Source organism: Sander vitreus, chromosome 10, assembly GCF_031162955.1.
Source record: "Sander vitreus isolate 19-12246 chromosome 10, sanVit1, whole genome shotgun sequence".
Taxonomy (NCBI): domain Eukaryota; kingdom Metazoa; phylum Chordata; class Actinopteri; order Perciformes; family Percidae; genus Sander; species Sander vitreus.
This window is the reverse complement of record NC_135864.1, coordinates 15,631,602-15,646,919: the sequence shown is the minus strand read 5'-3', so window position 1 is coordinate 15,646,919 and position 15,318 is coordinate 15,631,602. Positions and strand designations below refer to the sequence as shown.

General features: G+C 39.6%; 1 protein-coding gene across 5 annotated transcripts in view; it reads left to right on the top strand.

Moving 5' to 3' along the window:
• mid2 (midline 2) overlaps nucleotides 1–15,318 on the top strand; it is a 95,382-nt gene that overhangs the window by 64,693 nt on the left and 15,371 nt on the right. For all 5 annotated transcript variants that reach the window (XM_078260520.1, XM_078260519.1, XM_078260515.1 and 2 more), the window contains 4 exons: nucleotides 4,732–4,880; nucleotides 6,031–6,158; nucleotides 6,483–6,626; nucleotides 13,904–14,065. In XM_078260520.1, coding sequence (XP_078116646.1) covers nucleotides 4,732–4,880; nucleotides 6,031–6,158; nucleotides 6,483–6,626; nucleotides 13,904–14,065 — 583 coding nt within the window. The remainder of the gene's footprint in view (nucleotides 1–4,731; nucleotides 4,881–6,030; nucleotides 6,159–6,482; nucleotides 6,627–13,903; nucleotides 14,066–15,318) is intronic.

The following is a 15,318-nucleotide window of genomic DNA, read 5'->3' as shown; positions in this document are numbered from 1 at the left end:
ACAATGTATACCTTTGCAGTGTCTGAAATATGAGACCTGCTGTCTCGTCTCCAATGTGTTTCTATGGGGTTCGCTCAAACCAATCAGCGCGCAGCTCATCTAAATATTCATGAGGATACCGTATTTGGAAGAAAAGCTCTTGTTCCAAATAAAGCCATATTCACAGGGTAGTTAAGGGCCTAATAAAATAGCATTTGGGCAATTTTCAGCCCAACCAATGTTACATACCCTATTAGGAGACCTTAAGGAACAGGGTAAAATACCCTATAGAATCATTCTATCACCCCTTTAAGGACAGTGTCGGAAATGGAAGTGTTCAGAGGTGACTCTGCAACAGAATAACAGGATTATGTCGGCGTGATCATGGTAAGCAGAGCCTTGCAAGGTGCTCCCATTCTCTCTCTAAGGAGACTCGGCAGTCATGTCTAATCTCTCCCTGCCCAAACAAAACACACACTATTTCCATGTTCTGGTGTGTGTTTGCTTGTCCTCCACCATTCTCTGCCTCTCTTTCTCATGCGGAAAACTATTTCAACTCCTTCAGAGCCTTCAGGATTAACAACTCAAATGTTTTTTTTAAAAATCACTTGATTTCTCAAAACAGATTCCACTTTTACCTTCAGTGTACAACGGCTGGTAGAGTAGAAAAACATCTTCTAGCTCACCCAGTAAGAGCGCTCGCCCCACGTTGGCTGAGTCCTGCAGCGGCCTGGGTTCGAATCTGACCTGTGGCCCTTTGCTGCATGTCATCTCTCTCCCCCTTTTGTGTCTATCCACTGTCACTATAATAAAGGGAAAAGCCCCAAAAAATAATCTTAAAAAAAAAAAAAAAGTTGGTTTTGATTAACCATGACCACAATATCTCCTGAAAATGACTTTAAGGAATAGTTTGACATTTGGGGAAATACATTTGTTTGCTTTCTTGTCGAGGGTTCGATGAAAAGATTGATATCACTCTCATGTCTATACAGTAAATGTATAGCTGGAGCCAGCAGTTGCTTAGCTTAGCTAGCATAGAATTAGCATATAGTTTAGAAACAGCAGAAATGGCTAACCAATTAGCTAACTAGCTTAGTTACTGAAACTACTGCTTCTCTGGCCAAAATTAGCTACTCAAGAAGCTTACATAATAAAGTGCAGACTAACTTACAAACTGATTTCATAAAGTTTGACAAAACTGTGTAAACTACTTACGAGTGGCTGTAGTGTTCCATGTTTATATTGTTGTTCAGACAACATTTTCTGACCCTCCACTTCCTGTGCTATCCTAGCATTTTAAAGAAGGATGAGTCCGACTTGTCACACACTGTAACTCTGTTTCAGGCTTTGCGAACTTGAGAGCACACATGGCAGGGATGTTAAGAGAGAGCAAATGAGTAAAATTTAGTAAGATAGGTATTATTGTGCGTAGGGCTGCACAATTAATCACATTTTAATCACGATCATGATTTTGGCTTCCCACGATCAAATTCACGTGAACGAGCGATATTTAAAATGCTTCATTACGTTCATAGAACGCTCTGTGTCAAAGTTTGTTTTTTTCAAAGCTCCGTAACCCACTCTCTGATCACGTGCCTCCATGAGCCAATCAGAGTTGTTGCCTGCATTGCGCAGCTTAGTTTAGATGTTGACAGTCACAGAGGACAGAGTAACGTGAGGAAAATTCCACAACAGGTAGCAGTCGGTCATAAGTCATCACTAGGTCTACCAGTTTACCAGTAAACGCAACATTTTGTCCCGTCTGTGTTGTTTTTCAGACAACAGCAGTGACCAATGCTAGTTTGTGTCTTTTAGCTCATAGCTTTAGCAACAGACTGTTGTACGTCCCGCTGTTTTAATCCTCTACAGTGAAATACAGTCACACTACACCGTTTAGCTGTCAGCATTTTAGCCGTGTTTAATCCAGTTACTACTGTAGCTAATGGTAGGCTAACGTTACCTGCTGTGTAACGTGTTATTAGTGTTTACTAGCGTGACATGCAGCGATGTTTCTGGTGCCTCTAACGTCTGTTTTGGAGCATCAGAGCACAACGCAGACATTTAAGTGGTGCCGTAATGAGGCACCGTAATCCGCGTTGCTATTTAGACCGGTAGATACCGGGCACCGGTGCCCTATTGGCACGGGATTTTAACATGCACCATTAACGTGAACAGAAAATTGCGTTGCCTGTGTCTTTTCACGGCAAACGCGCATGTTTGGAAAGCGGTCGCACAACAGCTGAAATGGCATTCTCTTTCATAGTATCTTTCAACAAAGGAGGAATGTAGCACAATATGGATGTGAAAGCAGTTATAATTAGCCTATGTGACAATAAAATTTGTTTTGGTTAAAATCAACAAATAATCGTGATAATTAATCGTGATCAATATATTGATCAAAATAATCGTGATTATCAGTTTGGCCATAATCGTGCAGCCATAATTGTGCGCTTATGTGGATGATAGCAAACACACAAATAAATGTATTGAGCACAATGATTTTCCTTTGCCCAGATTTAATTATTCCTTGCGTGATAATAATTACATCCTACAAAATATATAATTCATGTGCAAAGTATCTTTTTCTTTGCTCAAAATTTCCCATCGTCCCAACATTTAAGCTATGATTAGACGGTTATATTTAGCTTTAGATAAGGGTGTCTTTACACAAGGTATGACGCTCACACACAAACACAAACCCTGCCATATTGTCCATTATTCAGAAAGACAGGGAGTAATCATCTTTAAAATCGTTGTTTGGTGAACATGTTGCCAAATAATAACCCATCCATTAAACCCATCTTGCCTTTCCTCTCAGTGCAGTCAACAACCTGCTTAAATGTTGTTTTTAGTGACTAAAGATTATGGTCAGTAGTCAAGAAGTCAATTGAAAACTCCATTAAGAAGTCAGCTAAGAGAGGCTTCTAAGCAGCACCAGCTTTCTCAGCAGTCGAAAGATAGTGAACATTAGATATTGTTTTGATTCTTTGAGAGCTTTTGATGATGAGCTCTTAACCGATTGTAACCCAGTGTGTTTTTTCTGAATTCTTATTTGCATAATCAAAGCCCTGCAAGCAAAACATATGTTGCTGAAATCCTTTAAGGGCACTAATGATTTTGAATGTTAAATCTGCTCTCTTTTTTGTTTTATTTTAGTGTTTAGATATTCAAGTTATTAGCTGTCACTGAAAATATGCTTTTTCAGACAATGAAGCAACTTTACCATTTGCCATTTAAAGGTTCACCAAGGTTTCATTTAATCATCATTGCCAAGAGGCTCTCCATACTAAAGCTACTATTTAATTCTACAGCTCACCTTTCATTGACAGTCTCGAGGCTCACAAGCAGCCTGTGTTATTTCCTGTGGTGAGTTTCATCAAACTAAGTTTATTTGAGGAATCAGGATATGAACCGTAACGAAGATAAATTGATTATTTTAATTTCAAATGAGCATAGAATGACTTCCTATTCCTAGTCGGAAATAATATTACAGTAGAGCCATTGACTAATTACAGTCAAAACAAACCAAACAAACCCTATGTGTGTTTGTGTATAATCTGACCTGACAGATTGACCTGCCTCTTGCCGTGCACGGCATGGTTGTTTGTGACAAAGATGAAGCAAGTTAATAAGGGCATTTGTGGGCCAAAATCATCCATTTCTTGCTTGTTTTTCAGGACGTGAAATTCCTCCAGCTGCCTGGTACATTGGAAACATGCACACCAAGTGTATGGAGATAAATAAGTGTTTACAAGGCGGAAGCAATGTAACTGTGGTTTAGTTGGTGAGGGCAAGAAAAGTACATCCATAGTGGTTTCTAGTCCATTTTGCAAATATTTTTCTTAGTACATTAATTAATAAACAAGGACACATTAGGATTAGCATGCTGTAACCCCTGCTCTGACGGTTATTATATCGTATAACAATGCATTATGCTATTCATCTCTGCCCTTCTATTACGCAACATGTTCATAAGGTCAGTGTGAAAATAAAGAGCCAGTGGCCTCGCTTCAACTCTCACCTCTGTCCTCTCTGCTGCATTCTTGGTGTCTTTCTGTCTCTGTGTTTTCCTGTCTTATGTCTGTGCATGTATCTGCATCACTGTGTCTATGAGCGTGCTTATACATGGAAGGTTTATTATTGAATGTATGACAGCCAACTGTCACAAGGTGATAGAAAAGGTGGATTTGTGAGAAGTTTATCTGAAACATGGGTTACATCACTGGCTTGGCTGAGTGTAGAACGACAGCTTAATGCAGATTTTCAGGTTTTTACTCCTTCCATCAGTTAAATAAAGCTAAATTAATTGCACGTAATTCAAAGATTCCTTTGACAAGATAATATTTAATCAGTGTCCAACACATTCAATATCTATCCAAGACTCCCGCAGAGGGTTTGTGTTTGTTTTAGTGTTGTAATACAACTTCAGCTTTGTCGATTGTGTGCAATATGGCAACTTGTTGGTTTCACCTAGCAGGAATTATCTCAGGGAGTGCTACCAGTGATGACCTTATGTTAGTCTTTTAGAGCAATTTGGCAGGAAAGCTGAATTATATTTCAGGAAGTGTTGAACATATTTGCGGATTAGTGACTGTCACAATGATAAATGCCTCATACCGAGAGACCAAGAGAAAAATTGAACAGTCAAGTCACCCAAACAGCAATGTGTTCCTTCAAGGCTCAGATTGAGCGCTGAATATAAATTGATGTGTCGCAACATAGTGACGTGTACTGTATTTGTGTTTGTTCCAGGTGATGAAACTGCGTAAGTTGGCTCAGCAGATCGCAAACTGTCGCCAGTGTCTGGAGCGCTCTAGTGCCCTCATCACACAAGCCGAACAGAGCCTGAAGGAGAACGACCACGCCCGCTTCCTCCAGACCGCTCGAAATGTAGCAGAAAGGTGGGTGATGTAATGCAGAGACGCACACACACATATGCACACACACAGTGAGGGAGAAAAAGTGACGTAGTGGACGGTAAACTTTGCTTACATCCGTGGATGTTTAGAAGGTAGTTTTCAGTTATTTTACACCACATCCCTAGTGACAGACCTGGACATATGTACATCAACAGGCTGCTTAGAAAGAGTCATAAAAAGAGACACACAGAAATAAACGTCCTTTGACTATCACTGGTAAGACACAAAAATCTTAAAACCCCTGCCCTACGTTACAATGAGAATGATTTTGTTCTTGTAACGCTGCTGGTGAAATCAGCATTATATCAAAACCTTTTTAGCTCCTGAGATCAATGCCAGGCCTCTAATGAAAATCATCTGTTAAGGCCAACTATGCCGTTTCTCTTTCTGCCTTCCTTCTGTAATACCTTCATCCCTTCCTCCCACCACAGGCAGCCGACAGCTGTCTCTCTCTTTCTCTCACACAGACAAAGGTCTGTGCAAAATCTGCAGCTAACGTAGCATCTTTTTATTTGGCACAGACTCTAATTTTTTCTAGCACCTGGCCAGGCGCTTTATTGGCCGTCTTGTTTCTCTTCACTGAGGAGCGCAAGTCTCAAGGACTAGCTCTGCACTGCTCGGTAACCCTGCCAGCACTGTGGTTCAGGCTGGCTCCTGCCACAGACGGATCACTGATGCCCAAAGCAGAAGTAGGCACAAGTTTCCACAAAGCTGCACAGACTATGGAGTCAGTGTGTCAGTGTGTGTCTGGTTTGTCTGTGTTTTGATGGCTCTCTGGGTTAACATACAACTGTGAGTTAGTGGTAATTTATGTTGCAGACACTGTTCTGTTTGATGCTGTAAATATGTTTATATTGTATTTTTTCAATTTCAAATATATATATTCTATATTTTCTTTCCCTCCATCCTTCCCTCTCTCTCTCTCTCTCTCATCTTTTTCTCACAAACTACTTGTCTGCCACCTCTCCCCTCTTGTCACCTCACTTCCTTCTTCTCTCTCCTCACATTTGTCTACCTCTTCATCACCTTTCGTCTTTTCCATCTGACATCTCGGCCCTTCTCTGCTCCCTCACCTCTCCGCCGTTCCTCTGACATTTCCTTTCCTCGCTCCCGTGTCCTGACCGCACTAAAGGGTTGCCATGGCGACGGCCTCCTCCCAGGTACTCATCCCTGACGTCAACCTGAATGAGGCGTTTGACAACTTTGCCTTGGACTTTTCCCGGGAGAAGAAGATTCTGGAAGGACTAGATTACCTAACAGGTCTGTCTGGTCCACGATGGACACCAACAGTATTTATATATATAGCATTTACATAAAACATAACAATAACAAAACATAACTTTTGATTAAACTCATTTTCTACTTATAACTATTTAGATTACTTATTACTTTTTATATTATTATATTTGACAGTGGTTTCTGCTCTGCTGCATTTAAAGATGTACTTTACTTCATGTTAATCTTGAGGTAACACATTATCTCTCTTAGAATTACTTATATATTAGTTCAAACAAGTTAATTATGACCATTTATAGCTTTTGTTTTTACGATCAATCATATTGATGTTGATTCTTACACCTGTAGCTCCCAGCCCGCCATCCATAAGAGACGAGCTGTGCACCGCCTCCCATGACACCATCACTGTTCACTGGACGTCAGAGGACGAGTTCAGTGTCACCTCCTACGAGCTGCAGTACACCATCTACACTGGCCAAACAAATTTCATCAGTGAGTCTTGTGTACACACACACACACACACACACACACACACACACACACACACATACACAAGTTAAGTAATTAGATCCGTACTGTAGATCACATGCACTCAATATCTGAGCCTAGAAGGAAGTTCATATTCAAATGCATTTCAGCAATATCTAGGGGATTTTCATGGGATTTGTTTTACTCAAGGTTTGGCCAAGAGGGATCATATACTTTGTTGACCTTTGTTTAAATGCCATACAAGTTCAATTTAATAGAGAATTGGGAAACTGGCAGACATATTTGATTTGTTTCTGATATGCTTCACTGAGGAAGTAATTCCTTTAAATATCAAACTGGCTATATAAAGCTTTCGAAGGAGCATTCCCATCCAGTAGTCATACAGTCGCCAATAGAAACAACTGAGTAACACTGGTAATGCATGATTCTAACTGCACTCTTGAAGGTCCGCTAACATGAAGCCTCCTGCTATATCATTAGAGCAAAATACCTGCATGGTAACTTCAAAGTCTCGATCGGTTTTAATCATCAAGAGGGTTTTTATCAAACGCTGCCAATTCAAAAAGCTTTTAAAGTGAGATTATGTAACTTTTGAAAGAAGAAATAACATCTTACTCTTACTAAATGAAAAGTTGAATTCATAAGCATAAAACACTATCTTACACAGGGGTTTTGCTGCTAAAGCTTCACATGGTCTGGTAAGACCAGTAGCTTTTGGTAACTAATGTTAGCTAATTTTAGTAAGATTTAGCTGCTTAACATTACAGAGTCAGTTTTCTGGATGTCTGACTCTTCCCAGCTTGTGCTACTGTTATGCTACATTTTATTTACCAGTATCCTGTAATTGTGCTGCTGTTTAGCAAAAGTGACATAATCTAATTTTAAGTCTGTTAAAAGTGGGTTCTTTTGACTCATGCACACAAACACAATATACAAAGGAGCACAAATATGGGAGACGGCAGCTTTATTAGTAGCATTCACCATAATAAGAGTCCTCCAGCCATATAATGTACAAATACCTATCTGCACCTACACACACACCCATGCACACGCTCCAAATAAATCTTCCATTGGCACTGACCTCTCTACAGTCACAAAGAGGCAAAATCTGGAGCACCACAATACTTTCAGCATTGCTCAGTCTTATTTTCATATGTTCAATATTTAATACCAACTGTGTTGCATAACCTAGATTTTTTGTTGTCCTCCGTGCTTATATTTATAAAGAGATGGAGCTGAGTTATCAAGACTTCTTGTCATAAAAATAGGACATACAGTACATCACGAGGGGATGCTTTGAAGAGATTCACTATTTAGTATCTGGTTTTCGTTTAAGCTGTGTGAAACGATTGCAGAACAAAGAGATGAGAATGTAAAATCACTGCTGCCCTCTTTTGATCTCTTCTGTTTCTCCCTATACCAAAGCTCATCTTTGTTTTAGCCTTGTCAGGATATCAGGATTTATATTTGGGATATTTTGCAAGCATTTTGGATCTGGCAGCAGAGTTAAAGTCTCTCAAATCTTACATTTTCTGATTTGCCTCATAAATCCATCTCTAACCCTGTCATGCTTCAGGTCTTTCTATTGGTGCTTGTCTTGTTACATATCGTTCTTGTTGGGTGAAAACCTTGCATGTACAAAACCGCTGTTTTTCAGGAAATGAAAAAAGACTCGCTAAGTTGAAAATATTTGATTGAGCTATTTACCTATTTACAAAGTCAGAAGAAATCGCCTCATCACTGTTTAAATAATTTATTTGTAAAAACCCACAGACAGACATAAAGGGTGACCAATAGCATTGATTTATGAAAAAAAAGACAAAATATGGAGATACAAGGTTATCACCACCATGTGGCTGTCTATGCAGCCCTTCATGTTTTGGCTCATAACTCCCGAGCATGATGCTCAGAACAGAAAGTTCCTTCTTTAAAGTCAAACCCACCACCATGGTCACAAAACGATTTTTGATTTTGATCACTCCTTAAATATATTATCCAATCCTCCCCATATTTTGCATGCTATGTCAGAATGAGCCATTATTTGTGTGCAATTCTAACTAAATTTATATGACACATGCACATAATATATCTGAACAAACCTGCAAAATGTGATGACATTTTGCCAAAGGTTGAGGCCATGGCGTTATGACACTGTACATTAAATGAACTCTGTAGTCATGGGTTTTACTCAATATTTATTCAAAGTTCTAATATTCCTGGACAGGATTTAGATATTTACCAAAAGCCTGGCCCCTGTTAGCTAATCAGCATTACAGCTGATTGTCTATCACTACATAATTGAAGGGAAAGAAAGACCACGGTGGAGGAGGAAAGGAACTGAAGAAACGGGTGAGAATCAAAGTGGATAATGGTTACATAGGGGAGGTGAGACTTACCACTTACATAAATGAGGAGGATATGATTGATGTACATAACTGTGCACGTGCACACACACCTGTGCCTCTCCACTTTCCCTCCACTCTTGAATTCCCTCATCATCTCATCTCTTCTCCTCTCCTCCTGTCTGTGCAGCCTGACATTTCTCCATCTAACCATGCAACTCAAGTGCCCCAGCCATTTGAAACATACGGATACATTTCAGCTGTGATAGGCTGAGTGACTCAGATATTCAGCAGTGTGCTGCCACAGAGTCCTCAGAGATTCACCGGAGAAACTGAGAAAGAGAGAAACCCATTTAGCCTGCCATGCCACTTGATTTTTACCATAGCATTTTTCTCCAACTTTCCAAGTGGCTAAATGCTCCCACTTGAGCGCCATCGTTTCTCTCTCTCTATTTCCCTGGCCTCATCCTCAGCCTTGGCCCTCCCATGAGGACGGAGGTCTTGTGAACCCTGCCTCTGCAGGATCATCCAAGCACAGCAGCAGAAAATAGAATCAGCAAGTGAAACCAAAAACCATGGAGAAAAGTAAGCAGTGTCAAAAAGCCAAATATGACTCCAAGTAAAGATGTCTATACTAGTGTAGCTGCTACCTGTGGCCCTTTGCAAGTTCCAATGTCTAGTGTTGTTGACCTATTTATTTATCTGCCAGCTGACATCCCCAAGTATCTACTTATACTATACATCCACGCCACTGAAAATATTTATTTTTCTTTTTACTTTGTAATCTCATTCTCATGCTTAATACTCATACATATTATAGTCAGTTGACTTATATTTTATGATGTTGATTCCTGCGATGAAGATCAAGAAAGATGGCAGGGCTCAAGACGGTGTAATTGCTGATTAATTGATCTAGAAATAGAATATATGATTTCCTTTTGAGCCTTCAGTGTTGATTCACACTCTCTTGATGTTGTTATTTTATGTTAGACAGTGACGCTGATCTAAACACTATTTAAGGCTACACCTAAACCAGGGGTGTCAAACTCAACTTCACTAAGGGCCACACTGGAAAATAAGAGTCACATCAAGGGCCAGCCATGTTTAGTTTATTGATATTGTTTTTATTTAATCGAAAAAGTCAAATATCTTTGACTGTATTATTGCATGCGTAATATAGTCTTCGCACTTACAGTTCGGAAAAAGTGGCAAAAACATCAGAAAAAGTGACAAAAACTTGTCTGGAAAAAGTTACAAATCGTCAAAAAGAAATGACAACAACGTCAGAAAAAGCGACAAAAACTAGGTGGGTCAAAATGTACTGTGAACCTAAATTCATATGCGGGCATATCAATATATCATAATCTGCGAGGGGCCAGATTTGGCCCGTGGGCCTTGAGTTTGACACATGTGACCTAAACTAACCACCTCTATGTTCTAGCTTCTTATTTAGCATACACACATGAGAGTTGTATCATTATTCTCATCTAACTCTGTGAGAAAGCAAATAAGCACATTTCTCAAAATGTCAAACTGTTGTTACTGAATATTAGATATTTTGACTACCTCAAGAGGAAATCTGTTCTGAAACTGTTTTGTAAAAACAAGATACTAATGTATCAGCATCGTCATGATGGCCTCCAGTAATAAGTCTTCCCACTTTATATCTATAGCGCCATTGTAGGCTCTTACAGCCACTTTGTTTCTTTTAATGCCTCTCCTCATGGCTGTCATATTAATAACTATTGCCCAAATAGTCTCACTAATTCCAGACTCATCAGTTTTCCTGCACTGCTCATCTGATTTGTACTGTATCTGTCTGGACTGATAAGGGTCCATACTCCTGCACCAACCTCTGCATGACTTTTCGTTTCTATTGTCAATTTGTACATTTTTCTAGGCGCCTGCATGTTAGCCACACAAGCAATATGTGTATTCATAAGCACTGAAGCATTAATATAATTATCAAAGGTAAAAGCAGTATCGCAGTGGGCATAAGGAAAGCCCAGAGTTTAGTAAAATCTCTGTCTCTTGACAGGGCATCTTTTAGAGTATCAGCAGGATCAATGTTCGTAGCAGAGTTTGATGAAATGTTGATAAGGGTACAGTCTTTGCAGGAAAACAGCCAGACTACAGTACGTTTATCAAAGTTATGTGGAGGCACCAAGAGATAGATGCAGGTGATACGTAGTATTGTTTTTAATGATGCACACCTGCTCACACATACACACAGTCTGTTCCTCCAGAAAAAAATGAGTAGCACTTATACACACATGCAACACAGAACCATGCAGGCCCACACACACACACACACACACACACACACACACACACACACACGCACACACACAGTCGACATTAACTTGCTATTGCATCATAAACGACAATGTAGTATCCTGTAGTCCCAGGATACTTTGTGTTTCGGTTCCCTCCTCATCTGTCCATAGACACAAACAGACAAACACACACACACACAAACATACACATACACACACACACTCTCACTTGATGTCTGGATGCAAGACACAAACCAATCTATTTCTCCCCCTTTTTCTATCTCTTTTACAATGGCATATTCAGTTGTTGCTCCACTACACTTTGAAGTCACAATGCTCCCAATAGCAGCAGCAGAAAGCCCCTTTTCAGTGGTAAAAGTAGCAGTAGCAGTATTGCTGTGTACTGACCTAATTTGATTTAGCAAAAAAGGGAGAGGTGCTATGGAGATCAAAAGCTTTAAAAATGGAAATCAGTGTAAAGTCCTTCTCCCTCGTCTTTACCCTGTATCTCTTTTTGAAAGTTCACATAACATTGTAGCCTCACTAATTTCTACAGGAAGCATAAAAAAGACAGGTGGGAGGCATAATTTCCAAAACAAGGGACAGCTGTCCCAGTGAAACAACATACTTGTTTTTTTGTAAGGATTACATTGTTGATAGTGGGTGTGTATATGTAAGAGCAGGCTGAGATAAAATGCACATTAATCTGCTGGCCAAATGAATTGTGTACATGCAAGGTGTAAAGAAGCCTCTCTTAAACTCCCTCACTTTTTCTTTCTCTCTAATCTTAAAGGAAGATGAAAGCCCTCTGCAGTGTATTCTTTGTCTGAGTAAAGCTTGTGGAAGTTGACAGATATGTAAAGATGCAACCTTCACTTTTACTTTAACAGTCACCTCCCTTCATTCATTCTTAAAGCTGCCTCACTTTTAAAGGCCTTATTTGCGTCCTGTGAAGTATTTATATTTACAAGCAGACTCTCCACTATTACTTATGCATGCTGTTGCCATCTTGTTTAATAATTCACAAGGCATACTCACCAGAAGGGACAAGGCAGGCATGGCCCTGAAATCTCTCTCCCTTTAAGGATTTTTATTTTCCTGCAAATCTGCAGGGTGGAGGAAGGATGGGACAATGAAAAGGATTGTTATTCTACCATCATCTACAAACATTAACTTCAGCTGTAGTGCTACTAAATAAAATGCTTTGTTTGTTTTGGCAAGGGTATATTTGAATGTATTCAGAATTTTTTCGATGGGTGAAAAAGATGTTAAGGCTGGCAGTCAGTGTTTGCTCATAAAACATGATTTCTGTCCGGTCTTCTATTGGCACATCATGGCAGTTATACTCAGACTGGTGGAGAAGTTAGCAGTGTAATTAATAACTCATCATTGAACGTGGTAAGAGATTCCCTACAGCCAATGACAATGCCAGTAAAATCTGTGCAAGACAGTGGCACATTTCACTTCTTTTTTTTTCACACATCCACTAAAAACACAAGTGCAGCAGTCTGTCAGATTTTGTCACATTTTCAAGTTTTGCAATATCTGATTCAACAACAACTACAATCTGCAATCTTAAAATACACAGCTCTCACCTTGTGTTGAAAGTTTTAAAGCTTTAAAGGTTCCATATTGTAAAAAGTGAGATACCTTGTAATTTTTTATTATAAAGCAGGTCGAGGTGGTACATAAACTGTAAAAGCATCAAAACGCTCAATCCAAGGAAAAATGCACATTTAGAAACTGTGCCTTTAAACGAGCCGTCAGGACTTCCGTACGGTAGTGATGTCACAACTATACTAGAAAGTGCCACTACAGTGCCATTACAGTCATTCCCTGGCTGCAATGACGGTGCAGAGCGCAGATGACAAACACCACTTATAAAATGATATGCCGTGGGTTAGTTAAGGGGAAGGTAGTAGTAATGTTAGTGTTTAAATTCATCCACGTTATTATACACAAGACTAGAGGCCAAAAAGAACACCCCATTGTAGACGAGCCTCAGCCCTGAGCTGCTATTTCCTTTTTATCCTTCACAGTCGGCTGAAGCTGAGAGACTGAAAAGACTGTTTAGAAGCAGGTGACTGCAGAGCTAACCCAGCCATTACTTGCCCTCTACTACAAGCCACTTTGAATTAAAGTGCCACCAACTGTGCTCATGTTGGTATTTCTCACATTTCCATACATTTGAACATTAAAGGTATCACACTCTTTTGCCCTCCGGCACTTACTACAGACATTCTGTCATATTGTTGAAGTACCTTGTTCTTAATGGGTTATAGATTCAGCTTAGTGAACAACAATATCGCCTCAGGGGAGCTCGCTATGATAAACCTGATGGAAAGGAAATGGGGTGGATCAGTATGTACACACTGCATGACATCGCAGGCTGTATGGTCTCTGAGCTTCTTACTGATGTGTGATGTTTGGAGAAAAAATAACATACTGCTGTGGTCAGATTTTTGGGGAGAACTGTTTTCTTGCTCTTTTGAACATCACCAAAAATATTCTCAGCAGGGCTCACTGTGCTTACTCTGAAAACAGTAACAGTTACTCATGCTGTATGTGTGTGTGTGTGTGTGTGTGTGTGTGTGTGTGTGTGTGTGTGTGTGTGTGTGTGTGTGTGTGTGTGTGTGTGTGTGTGTTTCTCTGCATCTGCCAGGTTTGTACAACTCAGCAGACAGCTGGATGATCGTACCCAACATCAAGCAGAACCACTACACGGTGCACGGCTTGCAGAGTGGCACCCGATATATCTTCTTTGTCAAGGCTATCAACCAGGCAGGAAGCCGCAACAGCGAGCCAGCCCGCCTCAAAACCAACAGTAAGTGAAGGCTTATGTGACACCTCTGCCTGCTTTTCTATGAATATTTACAAGCCTTGCTAATTTAGTTTTTTGATATTTAATACAAAGTTTTCTTCTGTCTGTATCATGTGTGCAACATAACTTATCAAAGCTCTCCCCAGGGGGGTATCTTTGATTTATAAATGAGTGAAGGATAAGTAGCAGAATTAGAACTAATTTGATTAGTAGAAAAATATGTTCTGTCCAAAAGGTAACAAGTGCCTTTAGTGCTTGACAGATTTATGTCACAAACATTTCCTTTCATGTTCCATGAGTGCTTCCATGAATGATTTCCTTTTATAAGTAAATACAATGCAGAATGCAAAATCTGCTGGAAATCTCTGGATACAAAATGGATCGTGTAAATGCAAGGTGTCAAATAAGTGTGAAACACTTCTTTTGAGATATGAAAGTTAGGTGTCGTTGTCCATCACATGATGTGTTAGAAGTTTCCGGTTTTACAGTTGCAGCATCGACAATGAGAACAGAGAATCTGGATATGAACACACTTTCTGTGACTTTTTTTAACAGAGGGTTTGAGATCAGACATTTTTAACAAAAAAATCACAAACTAGCCTGACTTGCATTGGGTAAACCCCAACCTCTCTCTCTCTCTCTCTCTCTCTCTCTCTCTCTCTCTTTCTGTCTCAGCTGAGTTGCTCAGTTTCATGTTTAGCAGTGACTTTTCTACACTAAGGAAGTTCTTCTCTTCTTCGATAGTCACACTCTCCTTGTTTCTGGCACATATACAGTACTTGTTTCTCTAACTGGGTGAAAGCAATATTTTTCACTTTGAAAATAATGTGTTTCATTGACACCTCTACCTGTTTGTTTTTTGTTGTTATTCTCTGCTGCAGAATCTTGTCCTGGACTTGAAATGTCCCTGTAACAGTACACAATAAATACTTATAAGGAAATACACTTAATAAAGCAATGATGAACAAAATGTGATTAAGTAAACGGAGAAAATGTGTAAAGTATCATAAGTATTTAAGTTGGGGCATGTTAGGTTACAGTTAACCCAATATACATATTAACAAGGAAAACATACTACACAGCATACAGCATAACAAACAAATCATAGTTCAAGTAAAAGGTGGGCATTTTTAATGTACCTTTTTGAAACAGTAAAGAGGGGCAATATGGCTGTCTCTATGTAAATATTCCTCACCAATGTTTCAGGCTCAACTGTAGCATATAAAGGGTTAAAACCAATGCTATAAAGCTAATTA